This window comes from Brachypodium distachyon, chromosome 2 (assembly GCF_000005505.3).
Source record: "Brachypodium distachyon strain Bd21 chromosome 2, Brachypodium_distachyon_v3.0, whole genome shotgun sequence".
Taxonomy (NCBI): domain Eukaryota; kingdom Viridiplantae; phylum Streptophyta; class Magnoliopsida; order Poales; family Poaceae; genus Brachypodium; species Brachypodium distachyon.
Window position 1 is genome coordinate 19,812,780 of NC_016132.3, and position 26,232 is coordinate 19,839,011.

At 49.1% G+C, this 26,232-nt stretch overlaps 4 protein-coding genes across 5 annotated transcripts; 1 reads left to right on the forward strand and 3 right to left on the reverse strand.

Annotated features, from left to right (window-relative positions):
* Positions 1–943: 943 nt before the first annotated feature.
* Positions 944–1,762, reverse strand: LOC100843040 (non-specific lipid-transfer protein 1). Its single transcript, XM_024459895.1, is given in 3 exon segments — positions 944–1,201; positions 1,288–1,339; positions 1,341–1,762. Coding segments are annotated over 3 exon segments (543 nt in total). The 5' UTR covers positions 1,601–1,762; the 3' UTR covers positions 944–970.
* Positions 1,763–3,536: 1,774 nt separating this feature from the next.
* On the reverse strand, positions 3,537–4,373 carry LOC100843341 (non-specific lipid-transfer protein P5). The gene is made up of 2 exons (XM_003566090.4): positions 3,866–4,373; positions 3,537–3,771 (listed from the first exon to the last, which is right to left on the reverse strand). The coding sequence occupies exons 1-2, from the start codon at positions 4,356–4,358 to the stop codon at positions 3,767–3,769; spliced, it is 498 nt and encodes a 165-aa protein (XP_003566138.2). The 5' UTR covers positions 4,359–4,373; the 3' UTR covers positions 3,537–3,766.
* Positions 4,374–9,068: 4,695 nt separating this feature from the next.
* Positions 9,069–10,852, forward strand: LOC100823156 (expansin-A4). Its single transcript, XM_003568197.4, has 3 exons — positions 9,069–9,335; positions 9,417–9,729; positions 10,137–10,852. Exons 1-3 carry the CDS (start codon positions 9,197–9,199, stop codon positions 10,438–10,440), a joined length of 756 nt encoding a protein of 251 aa, XP_003568245.1. The 5' UTR covers positions 9,069–9,196; the 3' UTR covers positions 10,441–10,852.
* A 6,245-nt stretch (positions 10,853–17,097) lies between these two features.
* Positions 17,098–19,493, reverse strand: LOC100843645. Of its 2 annotated transcripts, none has more exons than XM_024459994.1 (2): positions 17,469–19,493; positions 17,098–17,370 (listed from the first exon to the last, which is right to left on the reverse strand). In XM_024459994.1, the coding sequence occupies exon 1, from the start codon at positions 19,184–19,186 to the stop codon at positions 17,840–17,842; it is 1,347 nt and encodes a 448-aa protein (XP_024315762.1). In that variant the 5' UTR covers positions 19,187–19,493; the 3' UTR covers positions 17,098–17,370; positions 17,469–17,839. The 2 variants fall into 2 exon arrangements, with proteins under 2 accessions (XP_024315762.1, XP_003566139.1); XM_003566091.4 differs by having other exon boundaries at positions 17,098–17,375.
* Positions 19,494–26,232: the final 6,739 nt, after the last annotated feature.

Here is a 26,232-nt window from a genome sequence, read left to right on the forward strand (position 1 = left end):
GGCAGGTTGTGCATCGGTCGACTGTAACATGGTGATCCTCGGGTACAGAAAATTAACATGTGTTTTTGTTAATCTTCATCGACGTTTCTTCAAAAGCATTGTAAGCAACATCGATCAATCAAATGTCTCGGATAAAAGGCAACTGGCGCATCTTTTAGGATGAACGACCTACTACCACGGATGTAACGCATGTCGGAGTATAATCCTGTGACTAACAGTTTCATCTCTTCATTCCGCTTTTACGTTTTTTTTCTCTTTGGACGTGAATATTGACCACCTTTTGCAAACTTGAAGCTTACGGAGACAGGATTCAACTATAAGAGGAACAAATTTGATCATGCATGGAGGGAGCAAATCTCTTAGAAATAAATAAATTTCATAAATTATGTATAGGTGAATTTAGCTAATTTTATATGGGACATGAAATCGGTGTAATTTTATAAGGGACATGAAATCGGTGAGGAGAGGAGAGTGCCCCCCCCCCCCTCCGTCCTTGGTCTCAAACGTATCCATTTCATTTATTTATTTTATCAATTTGCTTTTCATTGGTTTGGTTTTTACTAATTTTTATTAAGTTTTAAAAATAAGATGCTTTTTATTGCTGTCCGCAAAAATACCATTTTTTAATCAACACTTGATAAAAAGCATTAAAAAAATTAGGAGCGTCGTTTTGAAAGAAACTTGAAGACAACACAGGTGAGTACGCTGAGGAGGGCACCACGCGGCCCCTCACGTGGCCTCGGCCTGGGTCGCGCCAGTGGGGCGCATAGGGGCCCACCTGGTGACGCAACCTCCGTCCTCGGAACTTGGCTTCAAAACCCTAATTCACGACCTCTATAAATTTCCACGACATTCTGTTGCACTACTGTCGCATGTACATCACTTGAAAAAAAGGCTGCATAAAACTTTATTTCATAGTGAAAGTAGTATTCCCTCCATTCCAAAATAAATGATTTGGATTTGTATGGATTCAACAATGGTGACGATTATAGTACATATAGTTACATAAAACACACATCCATGATAATTCGCCGTGTTTCTCATCGATAATACATCTGCAGAATTGGATTACTATGTACGCATAGTAGAACGATATCCCAGAAGTTTCAGTCGAAACAACATCCTTGAGGCCTTCTAGCGTCACGAGTGACAGATCACACGTACGCTGGAGAGCACTCCTCCGGTCCGGCCTCAATTTATCCTGCGCGAAACTGACACGTTAAAAGGTCTCCAAACCCGTCAAAGAGAAAGAAAGAAAAATCCTCCGTGCAGGCAAATCCCACGCACGTACGAATCGATCGAGTTGCAGTTGACGCTGGGGCTGATCTTGTAGGGCAGCGGGCAGCCCCGCGGCGCGGGTGAGGCACGGACCGCCCGCGGCGCCGGCGGCCACGTTCTTGAGGCAGACGCGGGCGGCGCGCCTGTCCGGCGTGGTGCGCGCGGCGGACACGAGCCGCTTGATCCCCGTGCAGCAGCCCCGCGGCACCGCCCCGCCCGACTGCACGTACCCGAGGCACGGCATCAGCGTGTTGTACACCGTCGAGCACGACAGCGCCGCGCGCGCCCCGCCCGGCGCCACCGCCACCGCCACCGCCAGCATCACCACCACGAGTAGTACCAGCAAACCGCGCGTGTCCCGGCACGAGCCATCGACCGTCAATTCCCGAGCAAATTAAGCTGCGCGCGCGCGTATGTACGTGGTCTCAGTTAGACTGGTGAGTGGCGCGCGAGCAGGCGGAGCTAGCACGTATATGCAGGGAGGAGCTGGGGGACCAGGTACGTAGTTCAGGTGAAAATAGTGTCCTGTATGTAATGTGCATTACGGAGGTTTGGACACGCAGTCGTTGTCATGTGTCAAGTGTGGGAAAGTGGTTGCATGCATGTCTTGTTGTCTTTGCTTTCTGCCGTGCGAGGAGGGGCGGGCCGGCGAGGGTACGTACGTAGACCGTGCCCATCAAGGATCGATCGTGAAAGCAAGCGACGACCGACGATCGAGACGGTTAGGAGACTTGTCATGGATGGAGTCTGTGTCGCTTGGGTGCACCGTCTTTAGCTCTAGAGACCTGAATGATGCGGTGGTCGCTGCCAATTTGCCGAACATTTTTTCTCCTGGACAGACATGCACATGTAGATGTAGGCGGTCTCTATTCTTAGTCAAATATTTTTTTGGAAAAAAGGTTTTAGCCTGGTCGAGCACTGGATTGCGGCAACAAGTCTATTCATCACTGTCGCATCGAAGACCCATGCTTCGGTTGACCGATGAAAGACTGACAAACAACCAACAAATTTGCATATGCATGCGTGTAGTCTGGAGCCTGGTTGTGCTACAGCGAAAGAAGCTGAAATGGGCTGTCGTTGGGTACTAATGGGCCGAATACTCCTAAGTTCGTTCATCGGCTGAATTTTATTTTGGATTTGCAGTGGCAGAGCGGGTTATCTATTTATTTATTTTATCTTGGTCCTTTGGGCTGGATGCTAACCAGGCCAGAGGCCGTTCTGTATTTGTTGGTCTCCCGTCCAGCTTGAATTACGAAGTTGACAAGGCCACCCAAAAGATAAATCATGTGCTTTTCCTTACCTCGAATGAAGCTGAAGCTAATAAATCAACCTTTGTGCAAGGTCGTAAATCATTTTCTTATGAACTACTATCTCCGTTCCAAAATACTATAAGAATTCTTAAATTTGTTTTAAGTAAAAAAAATCAAGTTTGATCAAGTTAACTTGATCAGTATAAGATGTCCTTATGTCTTTGCATACATGGCATACTACAAGTTTAAATTCAACCAAAATTGTCTTTTCATCTCTTACTTAACGGTGAACTCACGGTAATGGTATGTTTGAACCCCATGCAAATTTTGAGTGACAGATTTGGAACTAGAAAATTCTCATCGACATTTGAGCATCTAGCCAAAATTTGGATGGCAAATATGGAATTCTCTCCTTGAAACAACAAACAGTGCAATTCAAATATCCCATACATCTGTCTAGTCGGCCCTTGCTATCGGTTGAGATACAGTTAAGTCTGATGCTATCTTGTTGTGATTAGTTGGCACTTGCCATCTCAATCTCCCCCCTCACTCTCAAGTCTCATCAAGTTCATTGTCTTCGTGATCTTCAGCTAGCTCCCGCCACTCCCACTTTGGCTTATTCTACTTCTCCCGCCAAACTCCACCCCCTTCCCCAAACCAAAACCCTATCAAAGAGAAACAGGATTTGGCGAATGCTTGGAGATGAAGTCAAAGCTTTCTTGCTCAAGAACTCTAGACGTTCGATCTCTATATTTTCCTCACCTGGATCTAATGTTTGGGGCTAGAGGAAGATGGACATAGTCTATGGTGTCAACCATTTTTATTTGGCAAACAAATAGTTGTGGACGAAGATGGTGGTATAAATAATCCATTCACAAAAACTAGTCATTTTATAAAAGTCGTGTACCGGAGTTTTTCTCTTGACTGGGCACTCCCCAGGCATGCCTAGCTATGATGTGGATGTTCTGTTCAAAACCTCCATTTTCATTTTCATATGAACATCACAGGGAAATAAAAAGCTGCACATCACTTTACTTGATTTTTATTAGGAGGAAGGGAGAATGTCCCGGCCTCACTTTACTTCATAGTACATGGAACTACTATTAGTATCTCCGGCATAAATTACCAATATATAGCTACAACGAAAACATAAGTTGATGATAACACTCGCCATGTTCCCATCTATCGCAGCGTATAGTACGAGAGTTCATACGCCGGAGAGTAACGTACTCCTGGATTTAATCTGCACAAAAACTGTCACGTTAAAAGATCTCCAAAACCATCAAAAAGAAAGGATATAAACTACTCATCATAACGCGAATATAAATTCCACGTACGAATTGAGCTGCAGCTGTCGTTGGGGCCGGTCTTGTAGGGCAGCGGGACGCCGCACCTGGCGGGCAGCCCGGCGGCCCGGGTGAGGTACGGCCCGCCCTTGGCGCCGGAGGAGACGTTCTTGAGGCAGACGCAGACGGTGCGCCTGTCCTGCGTGGAGCGCGCGCCGGACACGAGCCGCTTGATCCCCGTGCAGCACGCCCGCGGCACCGTCCCGCCCGACTGCACGTACCCGAGGCACGGCATCAGCGTGTTGTACACCGTCGAGCACGACAGCGCCGCGCGCGCCCCGCCCGGCGCCATCGCCACCGCCAGCATCACCACCACGAGTACTACCTGCAGCGCCGCCACTGCCGGCGAACCCCGGCGTGTCGTCCCGGAACGAGCCATCGATCGATGGAGCCCGGCCAACTCGATCGATCCCGAGCAAAGCTGGATTGGTACTGCGTGATCTAGGTGAAGCGTATTGTGGTCTGAGACAGGTAGAGAGCACATATATATGTAGAGAGGTGGCCGGCCAGGTATGTGTGAGAATAGTGTCCCAGTGGTCTTGCCACATGTGCAGTAGGGAGGTTTTGGACACGCACGCATTTGTCATGAGTCAAGTGTGGACACAGGTGCTTGCATTTTCCTTGATTCTGCCGTGCAAGGAGGGCATGACCATCAACGCTAGCTAGCTCTATCCTGAAATTAACTAATTAAGCAAACCATCGAGAAACGACGTACGACCGACGACCGACGACGAGACGGGGAAGCGATCGACGGCTCATGTGCGTTAATTGTGTGCACTAGGGGCGGCTTGGGTGCATGATCTTAGCTCTAGTGACCTGAATGATTGGGTGGTCGCTGCTGCCAATTTGCTAAATATTCTTTTATCTGGACAATCAGACACTTGTGCGGAGGCGGTCTATTCTTAGTCAAATATTTTTCGGAAGAGTTCACAGTCGAGCACTGGTCTGGGGTGACGGAGTCTATTCAGCACTCGCGCACCGAAGACCCGTGCTTCAGTTGAAACAACCAAGTACCAACAAATTTGCATATGCCTGCGTGTGTGCTAACTGCTAAGCGAAAGACCTACAGCGAAAGAAGCTTAAATGGGCTGTCGCTGGCCACTAATGGGCCAAATACTCCTACGTTCGCCGATATGTCATGTTTTTTAAATCTTCGGCCTTGTAGTTGGGCTGGACACTAACGAGTCCAGAGGCCGTTCTGTATTTGCTGGTCCCCGTCCAGCTTGAATTGGGATCCGCTCAAACGAAAAGCTTGAATTGGGATCCGCTCAAAACAAAAAGCTTGAATTGGGAAGCTGACAAGTGACAAGACCCAAAAAAGGGTTTCTCTCTGCATGAGGCCTTTTCGGGCTGGTTTCTACGGTGCCTAATACTAATACTCCCGCAGACTAAATGGAGTATTAGGAAAGGGTATAATCGATTTTTCACATTTCAATTGAAAAACAAAATAGCAAAATTCTACTTTTTTCCATCCTGCCGCACGGGGCACACGTCTGCTCCAGCACGCCGCCTACCTCCTAATCGCAGCATCCGGCGCACCCCTCCTCTGGCGCCTCCGCCGTGCTCCAACGCCGTCGAAGTCCTCATCGCAGCGGCCGTCGGCGTCCTCCTCCTGCGCGTCCGCCGTCCTCCAGCATCGCCGGCGTCTGCCGCCCTGCTCCGGCGACTCCGCCGTCCTCGCACGCCTCCGCCGGAGTCCGCCGCCGCCTCGCAGCGCGCCGCCGCCCATCTCGCATTGGCCACCGCAGCCCTCTGCCAACCCCGCCACCACCCTCCTCCACGCCGGCCAGCGCCGTCCTAGCCGCGGCCGCTGCTGCTTTCTGCGTGACTCGCGGAGCCGTCATCGCAGCGGCCGCCGTTGAGAGCTCTGTCCGTGCATTTCTTTTCTTCTTTTTTTTACCTTTTGAGAGTAGATTTTCAGCGGTTGAGCTCTTCTCTGGTCCACCGAGATTAATGTAAACCGTCCATTAATACTCCATCCAAATACTCCATATATCTAAGTTGGAGTATCAGGAAGTAACAACAATTCTGGGCCTTTAGATTGAAAAAAATGGACGGTTCACATTAATCTAGGGATACCAGAGAAGAGCTCCTCTTCGGAGGCACCTTTCCTTCTTTCACAGGTTTCTCTCTGCATGAGAATTAAAACCAGATCTGGTTAATCACACTTAGCTAATGAAAACGGTATCGGTTAACCCAGTTCCAGTTCCGGTTAATTGGTTTTTTCCTGCTCCCCCCCAGCTTCAGACTTCAGTAGTTTTTTTTTTTAGGGACATACTTCAGTTAGTTGGACATCTTAACAAATAACAACCCAGCGATGCTGACAGCAAATGCTAGTAGAAAACAATACCAGAAGACATCCCGGAATTGAAGGCCTCACATGAACGTGCCTTTCATCATGATGAGGAAAGGGATCTGGGCTGGATAACGCAGAAAAGCTTGGCATTATTCCACGTCTTTTTGGGTGATCGTTGGGGCAATTGCTTCGTTCCAGTGCACTATCCACATCAGCCACAGCCCACAGATCAGCCGTTCTTGCAGACCAGCGACACGCCACCCGGCGAACCAACGTACGGTTGCTCGACCAGGACCATGCACATGCATGGAGACATACATGGTATCAGTAGTATTACATTCCTGTACACATTATGCTGTGCCATCCAGCTTGTCATAACTCATAAAGATATGGAAACGGTGAGGTGAGCGATTGATCCGGTCGGCCAAGCAGATTTACAGAGGCGCACAATTTTGAAGAGTTACATAAATTCCTGAAATGCAGCATTGCGAATTGGCCGCATCGATTCACCGAAAATTTGGGACAACAATGCTCTTCCAATCTCGGGTATGTTGTCGATCCACAGGCAGAAGCATGTGTAATGATTTTTTTTATGCATAATGCACTGGATCGGAATATATGCCGCTGTTTTCACCCATTTTTTCCAAGCAAAGAATATTCTTGGCAATCATGAAGACAGCAGGTGCAAGTGCAACTCTGGAAAGCTTAGCTAGCTAATAACTACTGTAACCAGCAGTACTACTATATACACCGGTGTAACGAATCAATGGGATGTTTTGTCTGATGATATATTCGGACGACGATGATGAGCTCGCGCAGGATCTCGGATTCGCTCTCGGAACAGTCACGGCCGGCGGCCCCGCGGCAGTCGGCAGGGCCGGCGTTTCACTGTGACCCCTGGATGGCTGGATCAATTTTATAGCGATCCCAATCCGTTTTGGAGGGATCTGCGCGCACTGCATGAGCGCCCCAGGTTTACGAGAGTCCCATCAGTGCAAGATCCTGCAATCTACTCCGTATTTCGTTGTGTCAGCCCACATGGCTCCCCTGCCGCCCTCCTCCCACAGGAATGTCCTTGTCGTAATCTTCACGTACAACAGCGCCGCTGCCGCGCTGCGCTACACATACTGTTCTGCTCCTACACATGGCCTGTGAACTGCATTTTTCTTCGTCTGAACATTTGCGTCAAAATTTGAGAATTCAGGATAAGACGATGTGATAGCATCTCGTGGTCTCGTGGGCCTGCGATTCAGCATGGAGCCGCCTGGTCGGAGCGTGACGGGCCCAATCCAAGACGGGGGAGACAAGTGGGGAACGGGCCGGCTCTCTAGTGAGTGACAGCAGAGTTAGCCGTAACGCCCGGCCGGGAGCGAGCGCAACCATGTGAAACTAACATGGCATGGCCGCATGGGGCCGGCGGCAAGCGTTAGCGTGGGGAACTGCTGATTTTCCATTAAACTGACACCGCCAGTCCGCCACACCACACCGGTGCGGCGGTAGTACCATGCATTCTATCCTTGGAAAGCATGGGCGCCTTTGCACCGCAGATCGATCGATGTTAAAACTTAAAACATGATAGGTTCTGGCTTGGGATAAGCAAGACCTGAATTACTTTGCCATGCATGCATATGGTAGGAATGAGCTTTGGTTCAAAGCTGTTGGATGTATACACTGCTCCAGCCTCACTCTGATCACCTACACAGATCAGTCGTGCCATGTTCCATGTTCCTTTCACGTGAGGAACTGAGCATGTGCCCGTGTGAGCCCGGCCGCTGCAGGAGAACAAGCCCCACCAGGCAGGAATGCCTATTCGCACTCCCTGGATTATCTTAAAACATGTATCAACCTTAAAACATGCGCTAATCATTGAAGCCGGCAACGGGCTAATTACTTGTTCATGCATGCCCGTTTGATGACCCCCCCTCCGTGTGGGTGGTGTGTCTGGCGTCATGGCAGGGGGCATCTTCATGTGCTGATGTGTGTTTGTGCCCCCGACAAAGCCACGCTTTCCTTTTTGTATCTGACGGTGGTACCATGTACTACTCTTCAGCAGGTCTAAATAAGCAAGGTGAGCTTAATTAACACTAGGAAATAAATAAATTAGGACTGTCTCAGGAGCTTCAGCTGTCACTAAACCTCCGGGCTTCACTCTACCGGGCAAACAGATATATGTAAATCCATGATACGGCGAGTCGGTGGCCAATCGCCCGCATGTGGTCACTGCAAACATCCATTCGTCGAGACACGCCAAGAGCTCTTGGATGGTGTAGTTAAGTTTATCCCCGGAATGGAGCCCGGCCGGGGCAAAATCGGCACCGTGGCACGCCGCTCGATCACCGCTTAGATTGTTATCGTCTGTATCCACAAGACATCCCATGCCGCGCCGGGACACCGAACATGAGCGGATCCCTCCGGCCCTGATACACAAACACAAACACGGCGTCTTGGATGGACACTTCTCCTCGTCGCCAAGCCGAGCCGGAGGCCATCGATCAGGTCCACGGAGTTAATTAAGGCATCCTGGGTCTGTTTTTCCGGCCGAGTCCTAGCGAGAGCCATGTGGGGAGTTGGGCGCGTCCGGACCCCACGCGGACGCTCAGCAAGCAGTTGGTGCCTGTTACGTACTACTCCGCCTCGGCGCCCCGCTGCGGCCTAGAACACTCGCATGTGCGCCTGATTTGTACGTATTAACTGCCGCTGGCCTCCGTGGCACGTCACAGCCCTCACTCACGCCCGGCCTTCAATTTTCTTGTCTTCCTTTTTTTGGTCTGTCACGTTGATCACCGAATTTGGGGGAGGAAGAAAGAAATGTTACTGCACCTGCGCTGCATGCGCACGGCCCCGAGTTTTCCAACCGCCCACCGGCACTAAAAAGCTTTTAGACTGGCTATAAATACGTTGGCTTGGAGGAACCAATGCTCCTCACTGCCAACCGCAACCCGTGCTAGCTCTCTTTCCACTCTGCTTTCAGATAGCCTCACTCAAAGGTTAGCTTGGCTGTTAGAGGAAGCTTCTAGCTCTTAGCCATGGGCATTGCCGGCGCTCTCATCTTCCTCCTCTCGTCATCCTGTTTCCTCGCCCGGCAAGCCGCTGCCGGCGGGTACGGGGGGTGGCAGAGCGCTCATGCCACGTTCTACGGCGGCGGCGATGCTTCCGGCACAATGGGTGAGTTCAATTTCTTACAATGAACTTACTAACCTTGTGAACAAAATCAAGTCTCTCACACACACGGTGTTCGTTCTGCAGGCGGGGCTTGCGGGTACGGCAACCTGTACAGCCAGGGGTACGGCACGAACACGGCGGCGCTGAGCACGGCGCTGTTCAACGACGGCGCGGCGTGCGGGTCCTGCTACGAGCTGCGGTGCGACAACGACGGGAAATGGTGCCTGCCGGGCTCCATCATGGTGACGGCCACCAACTTCTGCCCGCCCAACTACGGCCTCCCCAGCGACGACGGCGGCTGGTGCAACCCGCCGCGCCCGCACTTCGACATGGCCGAGCCGGCCTTCCTCCACATCGCTCAGTACCGCGCCGGCATCGTCCCCGTCGCCTTCAGAAGGTGCGTCATTTGATTAACTACGTGTAATTTCTTCTTGGCACGTTGATTATGTACGGGCTCGCGACTTAAGTCTGTTGTACCGTGTCCTGTGGCTCGACCGACCGAACCCATGGTTTTAATTCACCAGCCACGACGACCCAGGCGTCGGTCGGTTTGATGAAGATACGCGGGGGCCACGGTCGGTTCGGCTCATAAGTTTTAGGCGGTCCCCTGTCTGCGGATTCGATACGGTGCACGCGGATAGGCACAGGCAGGCAGGGCTGCTGGCTGGTACACGCATGTGCCGTGCCATTTAACGTTACAGCTTCAGTCCTCCCGTAGTGACGCGGTCCATCGATGACCCGGACAAAATCTCGGGCGCACGTACTGAATACTGATCAAGGCGTTGTGTGTTAATGAATCTGCAGGGTCCCGTGCGTGAAGAAGGGCGGCATCCGGTTCACCATCAACGGCCACTCCTACTTCAACCTGGTGCTGGTGACCAACGTGGCCGGCGCCGGGGACGTGCGCTCCGTGTCCGTCAAGGGCACGCGCACGGCGTGGCAGACCATGTCGAGGAACTGGGGCCAGAACTGGCAGAGCAACACCTACCTGGACGGCCAGTGCCTCTCCTTCAGGGTCACCTCCAGCGACGGTCGCACCGTCACCAGCAACGCCGCCGTGCCCGCCGGCTGGCAGTTCGGACAGACCTTCGAGGGCGCCCAGTTCTAGCCTGGCCTCCCTCGTGCCGGTCGCCGCAGCAGGATATATACATATCGATCTTCTTCTCCGAGATTAAGCATGCATTGGAGAGAAGAATTTATTTTGCATGCTGATGATCATGCAAGAGAGGCAGGCAGAAGCGAAAATTAGGCCTCTCCTTCGTTACAGTGAAGAAAGAGGTTCCGGTCCCGGGCTATGCTGAGGGCTGCTAATTAGCACCCCGCTTAGACGTTTTCTTTCTCTCCAGTTTATGAAAGGCTTGAACAATTCGAAGAAGAAAAATTGTGTTAGTTATTGCTAGCAGCTTTAAGGGAGTGGTTTGTACTCGAACTGGAGTGGAGTACTACTTTGTACTGGGCGGTGGCCTTTGTGATGAAATTAAAATTCGCAAGGCCAAATTTATGGACCAATGCTCTATCTAGCTGCACTGAAGTAGAGTTGTGACCTTCGCTGTTTGCTGTCTTCAAGTCACATGGGTGGAAGATGTTTGTGGGGCATCAATGTCGTGCCTTTTCTGGAGCCACGGCCAGCGTCGGTTGCCGTGTCCCGTTTCGCGTGTGTATGCATGATAAGCTAGTGATGAGGTCTTATTTCATCATCCTTTGTGACTTTGTCCTCATCTGCCTGCACGTTCGTTGCGTGAATGCATGCATGCCCGCTTGCTTTGCTTGCTTCCACACGCTTAAATGCTTGATTTAGTTGGGTCGATGGTTCACGCTTGCGGTATACGTAGGATCGAGCTAGATCTGATCTTCTCGAAATGGTCCCATGGCCATGGCAAACTTACGAAATGTATCCGCAGTGTCGTGTAGGAGGTGCTTTTGGCAACCCACATTTGGGCGACCGAATCGCATCCGATCGTCTGAAGATCGACGCATGGTTGCGTAGGCTCTAGAGCTGGCGTGATGGCGACCATGCAAGGACAAGAACGCTCCCGTACGCACAACAGCAAATTTCTAACCTTCCATGTGTGTTATTGATGCTTCCACCGTTTTGGGCTATTACTCGTCATCATTCATTTGGTAGAACTACTATATATGCGGTACTGACAGTGGAGTCGCAAGGGAGCATTTGTTTCTCTGATCTCCATGAAAGCTGGCGATCGAGGACGCCGCGCGCGAGCCGTCGAGTACACGTCGGCCAATAATGGGCCCATTGGGCCGGCAGCGCCTCGTCAGCTCGTCATCCCCTTCACGGCTCGATTCAATTTGCATGTTTTGCTAGAATTGTTCAGCCCTGAGAGGCGCGATCGAGTCATCATCGACGGCCATGCGACTGTTGGTTGTTGTTCTCATGTTCTCTAACCCAATTCACCCGAGAATGCTTCTTGCCCCTGTGATCCTAAATTCTTCACTTAAATTTGTCTGGATATATCTATATTAAAAAAGCATCTAGATACATGTAATATTTCGACAGCAATTTAGGATCGAAGAGAGTATAAAAAATCGGTTTTGCTGTTTCTCACTAAAGTATTCCTCGGTCGACACTGTAACCGTCCGTCTTATGTTCGTGCGGGCTGGTTGCTGGAGGAGATTCACGGCAGTTCATTGGGCCTTACGGGAGGTTGTGTGCGTTCCAAGCCTTAGTTTGGGCCTGTTTCCGTCCTCATCTATGATCTCGGCTTTGATTAAGATATTGGAAGAGTGAATTTCATTTTTTGACCCTCAAGTTGACAACTTTGACACCATTTAGTGAGATTTTTATTCTTTGATCCCATTTAGCAAAAGTTTTGCCAGAAATGACCCCATTTACATTTTTTGAGTAAATGGAATTCATTCAAAAATTAAAAATGGACGTCCATTGACATTAAGCTTTGATGGCCGAGAAACACGTACGTCCTGAAAAGAATTCAAGAATTAATCATCACTGCCAAAACCAAGAAAAGCAAAAGGGATCAACCGATGCCATGGATACATGAATTGGGAGAACACCATCCGAAGAAGACGATCTAGTCAGAGCATCTCCAATGGGCTACCCCAAAGCTATCCCAAATGTCCTATTTGGGACAAAGGGATATCTTGGCCCAAAAATCACATCTCAATGGGCTCCCCCAAACAGACAAAGTGGCCTTTTTGTCCGGACAGATCCCCCAAACTTGCCCCAAATTTGGGGGAGAAATGGGATGTCCTTTTGTCCTCTGTCCGGGCCTGGCCCAGGGACTTTTTTTTTCCTCGCACGAGCTTCTTTTCCTCCCGAACGGGATTTCCTTCGTTGCCCAGTCCCCCGTCGCCTTCCCCCGTTCGTTCTTCCCCGACCTCGAGCTCCCCCATGGACGGGAAGCGGAGGCCGAATCCCGCCGTCCCCCGACGGCCCCCGTCGCCTCCCCGCGCCCGAGCCGCCCTGGACGACACATCGAGGCCGTCCGCTGCGTCCCATCGGGGCCCTTCACCTACCCGCGCCCTAGCCGCCATGGACGGCGCACCGAGAAACTCCGCACCTGCTGCTGTCCACGCCGACGCCGCCGTCGCAAGGAAGATCCCCAACCCCGAGAGCTTGAAGCGCAAGGAGAGGTGCCACCGGGCCGCGGAGGCGAAGAAGTCGCAGGAGGATGCCACTGCTCGAGCCCTTGCCGCCGCCAAGGAAGAAGATGCCATCGTTGCTGAGGCGGCGCATAACCAGCAGTTGGCCGCCCAGAATCAACAGTTGGCCGCCCAACAGGCTCTCTTCCTGTACAACCGGCAGGCCGTGGCGGCGGCATTTGCCCAACAAGCGGCCGTGAGTCAATCTTCAGGGAACCGCCTTCCTCGAAGCATGTCGCCGCCCGTGTCATCTCCGACATACGGCTCCGGGCCTGCAATGGGACCTTTCTCTCCATGCATCCAGTCCCCGGAGGTGGGCGACTCGATGTCGTTTGTGGGTGCACCGTCGGCTCTCGACCTCAATGCCATGAACAGCCCCGGTGACTCGCCAATGATGCAATGGATGCCTCCATCCGCCCGCGATCTCCCTGATGGTCGGAATCTGTTCAGTTCTCCCTCCCCGACGGCCGTGTCACTGGATGCCCGGAATGTGTTTGATGAATTGTCACCGACGAATGAGGTACATATTTCACTAATTCAATTGTTGTCTTTTCAAATAAATTGATGGGGCTTGATCGATGCCATATTTTTGGATCACAATAGGCATACTATGATGATGAAGAATCATTGCAAGAGATGATACGACATGGTGGGCAGCAAGATGGTCGGCAAGAGGAAGACGAAGATGGTGGCCATAGTGGGCAGCAAGATGATGAGCTAGATGGAGAGGAAAATGGTGAGCAGGATGAAGAGTTTGATTATATGGGAAAGAGTACGTTCGAAGAAGAACTAGCTCAAGTAGCCTCAGAAACAGCAAGTCGCACCAAGAGGACCGGATCATACACGGAGGATGAAGATAAGTTGTTGTGTGATGCATGGCTAACAATTGGACAAGACCCAATTGCCCGGGCCGAGCAAAAGGGTGGTGCATATTGGAAGCGCATACATGAGTACTTCCACAAGTACAAGAGCCACATTCCGTACTCATTTGAAAGTGATCGCAATGAAAACTCTTTGACCCATCGGTGGCAACATATCCTAGCTGAATGCAACAAGTACACCGCTGCCTATAATAGTGTGAAGAACCGCCCCGTGAGTGGAGTTGGCATGGCTTCACAAGTGATCCAAGCAATGGATGCCTTCCGGGCTATGAACAATGGCAAGAAATTCAACTTATCTCATTGTTGGATCAAGCTTCACAAGGCTCCTAAATGGATTGATCTAGTTGCTTCTCTCAAAATCCAAGCCAAGAATGCTGCTCAAGGGAAGAAAAGAAGCAATGATGGGATACCAATTGATCTTGAAGCTGGTGAAATAAGTGGGGGTTTGGGGAAGCGTTCAGATCGACCCCAGGGAAAGAAGCTTTCGAAGGATGACTTGAAGCGTGAGGCCTCCACTATTGCCTTGCAAGAATCATTGAAAGAGATGGTTTCTGTTAAAGAGGCCTCAAGTGGAAAGAGAGGGGAAATTCGAGAACTCAAGAAAGATGAGCGCTTCAAAAGCTTCATGGACATGATTCAAGAGAAGTACCGTGGAGATGCAACTGTTGCCACTGACCTGGCCGCCGCTGCCAAGCTGGATGCAACTCCAAGAGCCAAAGAAGTGGAGCTCAAGATGTTGATGGAGGAGAACCGGATCATAAGGATGGATTTGAGCCCCTTGGATGATGTGGCGAGAGCTTGGTACATCAAGAAGAAGAAAGAGATCGCGGATCAACAAACTTGAAGCTACCCTGTTATGCATTTTCTTCTCATATTCTCATGTGAGAGATGTCAGATTTAGAACCTACATATGCTGTGAGAGATGTCAGATTTTGAACCTATATATGCTGTGAGACATGCCAGATTTTGAACCTATATATATGCTGTGAGATATGTCAGATTTTTAAACCTATAAATGTTGCTAGTTTTGAACCTATATATGCTGTGAGATATGTCAGATTTTTGATAAAGATTTATACTGTGATTTTTACAAATAGCTATGATGTGAGTTTTATCAAATAGATATGCTGTGATTTTTGATAAAGAGGTGATTTTCTACACAGAGCTTTGATGTAATTTCTGAGAAAGAACTATGATGTGATTTCTGAGAAAGAACTATGCTGTGATTTCTACACAGAGCTATGCTGTGATTTCTCAGAAAGAACTATGCTGTGATTTCTACACAGAGCTTTGATGTAATTTCTCAGAAAGAACTATGCTGTGATATTCTGATTACAGCGAGATCTCTCAGGTTAGCTAGGATTTATCAATTATCATGTCAACTTATTGATGCTAGCACAACCAACATCTGTACTAGTTGCAGTGTAGGTATATTTGTATACAACCAAGATTGTTTCAGTTCAGAAAACAAGCTTCAGTTCAGAAAACTGGCTCCTCGCGTCTGGCTTCTCCACTGCGCTCTTCAGATCAAAAGAGCTTCAGTTCAGAAAACTGGCTCCTTGCGTCTGGCTTCTCCATTGCGCTCTTCAGTTCAAAAGAGCTTCAGTCGCCGGCTCCTCCACCGCACCAACCCCGCCCTCGAAGGCTCCTGCACTGCGTAGACCTCACCATCACCGGCTCCACCGCGCCTACCCCGACCCCAACCTCGACTTCACAGGCTCCTGCACCGCGCCGACCCCGACCTCGCCGTCGCCGGCCCTCCTTGACGCCTGGCGCCTCCTAGAGCTCCACCGCCTCTACACACGTGCCAATCTCGCCGTCGCCGGCCCTCCTCGCCTGCCATTGTTGACGCTGGTCGGCTTCGACACAGTGCGAGCTCCACCACCAACGAGGTGTTCGGTCTTTCGCCCCAACAAGCTTTCTTGGTAAATTAAATCTCAAACTCCGTCTGATGATTCTCTTTAGTATATTTTTCTCATTTATGTTGCATGATTCTGCTTCGTAGATCATGTCAGACGATCTTGAGTTGTTTTTCTTCAATGAGTTCATTAATACATCGTCCGACGACTCCTCCGATGATGACAGTGAATTATTGCTTGCGACTGCTCTTGTCCTATATGATAACCAACAGAGTTCCATTTCAAGGTTCAGGGGATCGATTCAAGGGCACGCAATGCTAGACCGCAACACATTTTGAAGCTATACTAGAATCCCAGTTCAGTTCGGATTCTGCAATAGCCTTATTGTTCAGCTATACTTTTTCTTGAGCTTTTGTTGAGCTATACTAGAAGCTATATGTGGTGTGATTTTGCTATGTTCAACGTTCACGGTTTCAGTTCAGACAGTTCGTACCCATGTTTATTTATCATTAGCTATCTTTATGTCATTAATTTGTATGTTTTTAAATTCAAATAAAGTATGCATGTGTGCTAGCAAGAAATGCAAAAAAAAACGCATTTTCGGACATGTAGATGTCCGTTTGGGGGACGCCATTGGGTGATGGTGAGGACGGACATTGGGCGGACACACGTCCGTTTGGGGTACACCATTGGGTGATGGGGGCGGACACTGGACGGACACATGTCCATTTGCTTTCCCAAACGGACAAAAAAAGAACATTTGGGAGAGAAATTTGGGATAGTCCATTGGAGATGCTCTTATAGACGGAGAGGTAGAGCTGGTGGAGCGCCGTCATCATTGGCAGGGGCGGAGCTGGGCCTGGTTCTATTCTACCTGGGCTGTTGCACCGGTCCAGCAAAGTAAGAGAAAGCAACAGTATTAAGAAATGAGACCACACTTAAGATGTGTTAGTCCATTAGAACCAGCAGGCCCAAGAAAGCACCACCCAGCCCAGGGAGAAGCAAGCCTGCTCGAAGCCATTAGCCAAGCCCGAGCCGCACGAGAGCAGTCGATCGATCCCCAAGTTTTTACACTACTTTGCCGCCTCTTAGTCTGTTTCATCTGGACCCTCTCCTCCAAAAAAATTTAAAAATCCCCCGAACCCTATTCCCCAATCGCACAACTAGGATCTCCAAGGCACCATGACTGGCATATCCTTCACCAGTCGGCCCCCGGCATCGCCTCTCCATTGATTGCCCCAATTTCTCATCGAGGCATGCAAATTTCTTCTCTATTTCTTTCTCTTTCTATGAATCTTGTATGTCAATTACCTAGAGCCATCGGTAGGATTAGATGATTATTGGTGCAAAATTGCTAGTATCTATTTAAACCATGTGTTTGTGTCAGTGATAATATACTTATTTTTCTTTGAGAAAACGCAAAGCTTGCGTCTCGATGCATTGATAGAAAGAATATATTTACAAGCACAAAAACTGGTCAACACAACCGATCACTCAAAACAAGAACACGACCAATGGCCGCGAAACTATCCGCAGGGGAGCGGTGATATGGTGGAGCAATGTTCAGGACGAGCGCAGCGATCGGTGGCACGAGGCTTCTGCAGTTGTTGATCGACACGCCTCACGAGCTTGTCTTTGAGTTCTGCGAGGCCGGCGGGCCGCGACGTCTTCTTCGCTATCCTGTACTTTTGTGTTTTTGACATTTAGTCATGCGGTTGTTACCGATAATATACTTATATAATGGTCATATTTTAGTTTGCAATTAAAAAAAATCTCACATGTTCAAGTTAGCACCATGCTTGCTCCATTCCTGGCTCCGCAACTGGTCATCGGCAGGAGCTTCACAGACGGAAGGAAGAGTTCAAACGCAATCGATGTTGGTGCACAACACAGAGACGAGGTCCAAGCTGTCAAAGAACTGAAATTTGGGGGTCAAACATGAAATTTACTATAAAAAAAAAGACACGTTAGTTACGGAAGACGGTTTTTCTTTTGCTTTTCTTATCTAAAGCAGTGAACAGAATACGGTCCTTGTGGTTACTTCGACTGTAAGTAATATTCTCCGTTAAACCAAAATGCAACAGTGCACTGAGTCGCTTTGCTAGCTTGCCAACCGCAATTCAGCAACACTGGGCATGGCATCAGCGATTCAGCGGTGTCTCCTCCCGGGCCGGCGATGGGCAGTACAAGCCTGCAAAGCCGGCGGCCACGGCAGCTCGTATGGATACACATCCCCGGCACACCTGATCCTCTCGTCCGCGCGCTCCACCTGCATCGTGTCTAGCTCCACGGAGACGATCCAGCAGGGCTCCTCCTCCCTTTTCGGCGCGACGAGGACGAACCTTGCGTTCGCCGCGACGATCATGGCCGCCGTAAGCTCCTGGAAATGCCACTCCTCGCGCCCCGGGAGCCCGAGCGTCGCCTCGGAGATGTCCACGCGCCTCTCCGGCACCCAATCTCCCAGGCCCTGGTGCCGCGCGAAGACCGTGAGCTCGTTGCCGGTCAAGCGTACCACGCGCGACGCCGCGCCTTCGCCTTGGACGACACGGAAGGTGGACGCGTCCGTCGCTGTTTCGAGGCCGGTCCCTGGGAACGTGACGAGCGAGTAATTCATGGTGGCCTCGTCGAGTGCCAGCACGGCGCCGTCCTCCTCCTCCGGCTCCTTCTCCATCGCCCAGTAGAATGACCCGTTCGCCCGCCCCGCGAAACTGAGCTCCAGGTAGCCCAGAAGCTCGATGTCGGCGCTCTTCTCCGGCTCGCGCCAGCCGGTGCCGGAGTGGAACACGAGGGCGGACGGCACGTCGCGGCTGTAATCGTCGGCGCAGTCGTAGAGCGAGGCGACCACTCGGAAGTTCGAGATGCCGATGCTGCTGCGGCCATGGCCACCGCCGGTACTCTCGCCGTCAAGCAGGAAGAGGCCGAAGAACTTACCCCCGGTCGGGGCAAGGATTCCCTGGCACCGCCGCGTGAGCGGCTCGCAGACGAGCAGGTCGTCGAGGTAGCACCGGCTGTCCAACTCTGAGCGCGTCTCGCAGCGGTGGAAGAGGAGGAGGCCGCCGCGGCTGTCGACCAATTCCCAATAGCTGCTGTTGGTGCTGCCGCCGTACTCCGCTGGCGCCGGGTCGGGGAGGAAGTCCAGCGAGAAGCGGCACGGGTCGAGGCCGATCAGGGCGTCCCTGGAGCTAGAGGGGGCCGGCAGGAAGACGTGGCCGCCCGTGTTGCGGTTGCAGGGATCGACGACGTCGTGGTAGTAGTGGCCGGCGACGTGGGGCGCGTGGAGGGAGCGGAAGCGGGAGAGGAAGCGGGGCTCCGCGATGATGCGGCGCCAGGGCTTGCAGGTGAAGGCTGCGTGGATGAGGTCGAAGGAAGAGCCCACGCGGAGGAGGACGAGCTCCAGGACATGGTCGGGGAGGTCGTTCATGCCCGCCGGCCCCGACGCTCTCTTGGCCTTGGCCTTGGTCTTGTTCTTGCGGCGGCGCTGTCCCTCTGTCGCCATGGAATGGAAACCAACAGTTCTGGACGCACTTGTTTCGTTTTGTTTGTGCTGCTCTTGGGCGGTCTTCGCGCGTCAATTTGTATGCGTGTTGGAAGGAATCGAGACTGGTCGGTCTCAGCTGTTGTGCGCGTCCACTATCTCCGCGCATGAGTGGCGACCAAGTTTCCTTAGGCAGACCAATAGCCAAGTTCACGGAAAAGTCAAAAAATCGCACAATAGCTAGCTTTTGGGTCATTCCAGCAGCCGGAAAATAGTTTTGCTCACGAGCTCAATTGTACTGCTACCTCCTGTTATAAAATTAAGCAATTTCAAGAAGAGTATGTCTATACCCAGGCGTCTGGTTTTTGAGAAAAAACAGTCACCTGGTTAGATAAAAAAAACCAGGCGTCTGGAAATACTTCTGAAAGCAGTCACATGTTAGTTTCAAGAAAAATCAGGCACGGAAAGAATCCAAAAGACTAGAACAAAACAAGTTTTTTGATCATGGATAAATTCACACTATGACTGCCCAATGACAAATTTCAGAACAAATTTCAAACTCTTGATCGAATATCTGATCCAAAAGAATCCTCTATAGAACCAATAATCGACAAACAAAGGGACGCCAAAATACAGGTTTGCGATTAAACTAAAAGACAAGTCCAATTGCGTTTTTAATGAAAACCGATTGCGCATAGTGAACTATGGGCATTTGAGTAAAAAAGATCAGCATATTCCAGTTAATGAACTCAAAATGCCTTTGATCTACATAATTTACAATTTGAACCTAAGACAAAGTGGGGCAAATTCAGACAAACAGATCCAAAATCAGCAAGTAAAGGTGCAAAAAAAATCTGGGAATGCAATTCAAGGGGCAGGCAGATGCAAATGCATCTGATTAAATGCCAGACTGCACAAAATTAAAATACATGCAATTTACCATGTTGAGACAAAAAATGTTTACAGTCACCGGAAGCATACATAGCAAGGCAAAAAAGAATTGTACCTGTCTATTGCTGATTCAACTGGGACTCTAGCTTCCCTTGGCGCACAACAAGATTCATCTACCCATCATTCATATACTAGCCCCCCCCCCCCCCCCCCGCTACAGATGCAGAAATAAGCTAGCTTCAGCAAAACAAAACAAAAAGGCTAGCTGAGTGACAGAATTATGCTCTCTCGACAAGCTACAACAAGGGGAAATCAAAAGAGCAGATTTATCCTCTCCGAAAAAAAGGTCCGAATAAGCTACAACAAATGAATCAGGCTAGACTAGCACAGAATAAAAAAAATCTTATGCAATTGAGCATAGAATCAATAAAAAATCCATACACTAAGTTGCAAACTCAGGTATCGGACGGTGCAATTGCGTTAGACAAAACCCTCGATTGTGCATATAGAAGCAGGAAGCACAATCAGTCAAGAAAAAAAGGTCGCCTAAGCAAACTAGTACAACAATTTGCGATGAAACAAAAAAGGAATGAGCATCTCACCAGACAATCAACTAGACCTCACCGCCGCCAAGCACAAATCAAAGGGAGCAAACCAAAACCTTCCTTGCATCCCCACATGTGAGCCAAAAGCAAAAAAAATGTCAATTGCAACTTGGTTAGCTTGGAATTGCGGAATATAATATGCTGCAATTGAAGGCAAAAGACATTGCAATCTAGAAAATGGTGCAATTGCGTTTGGCAAAACCCTCAATTGCGCATATTAAATTACATACGATTTAGTTAAGTTTAGCTAAACGATCAACAAAAAAAACCCGCAAATAAGACCCTGGTTCATGTTCTAGACTGATAACAAAAATCGGCTACTAATGGAAGCTAGAACTACCATTTCGCTAGGGACGGCGAAAACAGATGACTCACCGGACGTGTGAGCAGACTGACAACTAGAAAAGAGGGGAAGCCTCGCCTCTACCGCCTTCTTCGCCTCGACATGTCCGCTCGAAGCAAGAAACATAATCAGTCTAAGAAAAAAAGCTCGGGTAAGCAAACTAGTGCAACTATTTGCGAGGAAACAAAAAAGGAATGAGCATCTCACGGGACATTCAACTAGACCTCACCGCCGCCGAGCACAAATTAATGGGAGAAAATCAAAACCTTCCTTGCCTCCCCACATCTGATCCAAAAGCAAATAAAAAACTAGGAGCAAAAGCAGTAGCAAATGGGCCACATATCACTATCATAACCTCGAAAAATAATTGTCAGTTGCAACTTGGTTAGCTTGGAATTGCGGAATATAATTTGCAATTGAAGGCAAAAGACATTGCAATCTGGAAAATGAAATTCATAAATCGATATTGAACATTCTTGGGATGGAGGGTCCATAAACACCAAAAATCAGAAAAAACACACAAGAAGGTACAATTCCCAATAGGAAACACCTGCAAATTACATGAATTGACAGTACGATGGATTGTGCTTGTTAATCTACATTTGATTCAGAAAAAGAAATAGTGCAAGTTTGTGCTAACGCAAGCTGGAGAAAGGGATTTCAGAACAGGTGGGTAGTAGAACAACACATATCAGAAACCAGAATACTTTTCTGAGCTTCCTCAGATAAATCTCCCTCTGGTTTGCCGTCTCTCACCCAGAATACTTTCAGAGTCTACAACCAGAGCATGGCTTTTAATTGCCATCTCTTGAAGTACATCCCGGAAAATTTATCCGACTTCAATGCATCGGCTAAACTCATAGTTAAATCAGAAAATTGCCTACAATAAGGTTTTTGGATTGTTGGAAAATTAAGCAATTTCGAGAATAACAATTCAATGAATAATTCCAAAATATAGATCATGACGACAGCAGCAACTAACAGATGCATCTCAAAAATACTAGAAGTATTTAACAGCCCAACGAACAGCAATATGAACTCGCAGATCATAACTAAACAACAGATTGAATCACAATGTACATACTGTTGCGGTGGAGAGAAAACCGTTGCTGTTGCGTTCGCTTGACAAAGTTGTTGACGAAGAAGACGGCGGCGCGTCGCGCACCCGCCGGTTCGAGGAGGCAGACGACCCGTGGTTGCAGGGAAGCGATCAGTCGCGCGGAGTGCTTCCCAAAAACCTTATTCGCCCTCTCCCGTACAGGATCGCAAAAGTGAAAGGTTCCGGAGACCTGCTCTCCCGATCGTTGGTTCACGCCGGCTCTCAGGATGGAGTAGACTACGACGACGGCACAAAAGCGAGAGACAGGCGAAACCCTAGCGCGGTTGAGTTGCGTGTGGATCGGAAGGATGGGGCGGTTGTATATATAGTCACGCAGATATAGTTCGGTTCGGTTTAGGAAACCTGACCGACTCCACAAAATCTGCACGCGTGACAAAAAGATAAGAAGTCCGGCCCCGCACCGATCCGGCACGGCACGAACTCGAAATCGATCCACAAAACGCGGCGCGCGCGTGTCGCGGCGAGTGGAGGAGAAGGAGGAGCGCGCGTGGGGATTTCCCTTGCTCACTTGCTCAATAGGTGAGAAGCAACATTCCTTATATGTCGGTCTCACTCACTCTAAACTAGTAAGGTGGGACTATTCTCAATCCCACTTTCCTCATCCCACTTCATGAATGGGTCTTTGAGATTTTCAGAATTTATTATAATTGGATTTGGGCTGATCAGGCCCACAACACCAAATTCTAACACCTCCGTCCCAAATTAACTGACATGACAAGGATTTGTATAGACATCATTTATTTTGGGGGAGTACCTTGCTAGCTAAATGTTTTTTTTTTAAATTACACACAAGTCCAAAAAAATGTCATACTTGTATAGACGTATTTATAGATATGATAGTTTTGTTGGTGAAGTTCAAAACGTTCTCTGCGGAATGGGTCCGACTTTCACTCTATACTCCACCCAAAGTCGCTGTTCGACTTCCAGACCACCGTCAAAATTCCTCAATGAGGCGCTCCAGATGATACAAAATCGTATTTGACAGACCTCCTGGCTAGGCCCCGTGCTGTTGTAGACCGCAAAAACAAAATAAACTCCCAGGTAGAAAAAAACTAGATTAATAATCTTTCGTGCGATGTAGGAGAAAAAAACTAACTGAAGTCTAGAATTCAAATTTTGAATGTGCTACTTCTCACTGTGTCTTTTTTAATCCAGGATCAAATAACAATATTATTATTTCACGAAACATTTCGCAGCCATAGAACACATCTTGGCCTACGCGTATGATTGTTTTTCAGAATAATTTTGTAAAAATACATTACTACACCAGGAGCCGTAGCTAATTGTGTACTGTATGATCGAACTAAAAAAAATGTGTACTGTACGGGGTTTTTTCTTAGGGAAGCGTAGTGAATCAAAAATGGGTTAGTTGCTACGACACACTATTTTGGGCTTCGGCGGCCAGTTCCGTGCGAATGTGAACTTATAGGCTTAAAACACAACCTCAGAGTCAGAGGAATAAAGTCAGAGTACTTGGTAGTTGCTCCGGAAGGATAAAAATTCCAAAGTCGCCAACAAGCCCATAATTCGTCTCACGCACACGTATAGGTGTACCGTGTACGAACCAGGAACAGCGTCGCAGGCTTGCAGCAGCAACACGGCGAGACGGCGACGCGGCTGCGGACTATCACCGGAGCCACGAGCAGACGCCGCAATCTGCAGTTAATGGTCGTTTCTCTCAAACTGCAGTCATACAGTCATCAGCAGTCGCTGTCTGTAGGTTTCGCACCGTCGTGCACTGTCGCGGCGAAGACAACGCGGCAGATCGACGCGGTCACGTCACTTCGTATCACTGCCGGAGTGCAGGAGGCTGGCTGGAAACCGCACGGGTCACGATCAGAGTTCGCGTCCCCACCCTTCGTGTGTTGCTGCTAATCATTGGCATCATTATTATCCGGCCCTTGATTCTTCCTTTTACTTTGAGCCTATATATTTTTGGTTCCAAGCAAAGAATCAGAGACCAGTGGCCGCCTGTTGTTTCTTTTGTTTGCGTCAACTTCGCTTTCGCCGTCTCTGCTCCATGACACGATGTCTCAACGCTTGGTTACGTCCGGCCTCCCTGTCAGCTCGGAACAGCGCTGCGGTGCCCAACTTGCAGTTTCTTCTTCACGGTCTGTGCGCAATACATATACTACATGACAATGAACCGACTCGGGTGGAATGATTGACACGATGCTAAGCTGCACGGAAAACATCTTGTCCATGGAGCCAAGGCCCAAGTGGGAGTGGCCGAGGGGCAAAAACGATAAATTTAACCCTTTTTGAAAACTTAATTGAAGTTTCTAAAAGAGGCTAATTTTGTCATTTTTGCCTGGGCGAGGTGAGTGACTTAGACCACCTGCAGTACTGCAATGGTCAGATGACACCACACTTCCTGCATTTCTACTGCGCTTTGGTACGAAGCTCCGAACCGGGAGACAGACTGGCGTGTGGCTGCTGTCACTTGTGATTGGCTCGAGATCGATTTCTGTCACCTGTGTAGCCTTTCTACGGAAGCTTCGGCCAACAGTAACCTTTACTGTATGTGTGATTGTGTGTCTAGATCACGTAGAAATGGACCTGCACTGTTGGCTTGGCCTTGTAGAATGTGGAGCCTGACATGGAGTGGTTTACGGATTCATATGGGTGCACTATCACCTCCTAAACGTACTCTTGCTGTTTAAAAAGACGGTTTTGCTACTTTTAAGCGGCTGAAAAATAACTATTTCTAAGTCGACGCTAACAGCCATCCCATCCAATCACTAAGATTCGTGCAAGATTCATATGAATATAAATGATGAGAAAATCTTAATTGGATAGCTATGATCGTCGACTGAGAAATAAACACTCTCTTAAAAAACATTGCAAAAAAAGTTAGAAAAAATACACGTCCTATATTAAAAAACGGAGGGAGTATACGATGTCCCTCTTCTTTCCTTTTCAATCTCCGCATCATATCTTCAGGGGGATACCCTGCTAATTTTGATCGACAGTTGCTCGACCAGCACGTATCGGCATTTGCCAGTCGATCGGCAACCGATCGTGCTTCCAAATCTGACCTCGCGACGATACCCCGGCTCACCTCGGCGTCTAGACAAGGCAGTGCTCCTCCTCGTAGCACTACTACTCCGCACCGTTTAAGGCGTATCATCCCATGTTTCCCACGACGCAAAACAAGAAGCTTTCCTCGTGCTCGTCTGCGCCAGGGGTCACTCGTGTTTGGGCTGTAAAAAGCACGCTTGGAACTTCACACGACCGGCCGGCCGCCGGCCAGGTGAATCGACGCTCCTATTGAGCCTCTCATCCTTTTCTGTTCACTGTTGACATAGTAGTACATCCGCTTAAAAGTTTTGCCATGTTTGACAGTGTTTGCACACCCACGTATTTGATTCTTCTCAACTGAATCTCCACTGCTACAGCTCAAGTTATAGCTCCCCTGTCCCTGTGTGAGTTGGAACTAGGAACCCATATGTAGCAGGGCTTGCTAGTTTTTCTGTTGTTGCCAGAAGATAGTTGTTGCATCGATCCCTGGTGTGCTATCTTACACTGTGCCTAGCTAGCCAATGGTAGCAATAGTTCGTAAGGACCAGGTGATCCCGGGCCCGGCCGGCCTTTGCCCAAGCATTCATACCCTCATGCCGTATAAATCGCATGAATATATAGCATGCCGGAAGTACAGATTCGCGTTGAAGTTTGCAATCATGATCTATCTCTACATAAACAGCTAGAACTAGTTGCTCCAGGTAAAAGATACCCCACATCATTGCAGTATCAATAATATTTCATTCATATTTTATAGCTATATCAACAAAATTACATTGCAATGTCACCATTTTATTCAAATATCAATTCACCGGTTGTATGTCATGCCTCATATTGACTTCTGAGTGGCATGTCCGGCTCTGGTACCTACCGGAGCCGGTATAAATGACTTTGCGGACTATGTCTTACATATATCGATTAGACGGCTGCGATTAGATTGGGGCTATGTCTTACATATTTCGGATTTTTTTCATGACTGTTCCAGAAGAAAATGAAAACAAAGAAAAAAAAACTAGAAACAGAAATTTTCATATAAAAATTGAAGTTTTTCTTGTGGAAACGAAATTGAAAATGGAACAATGTTTTC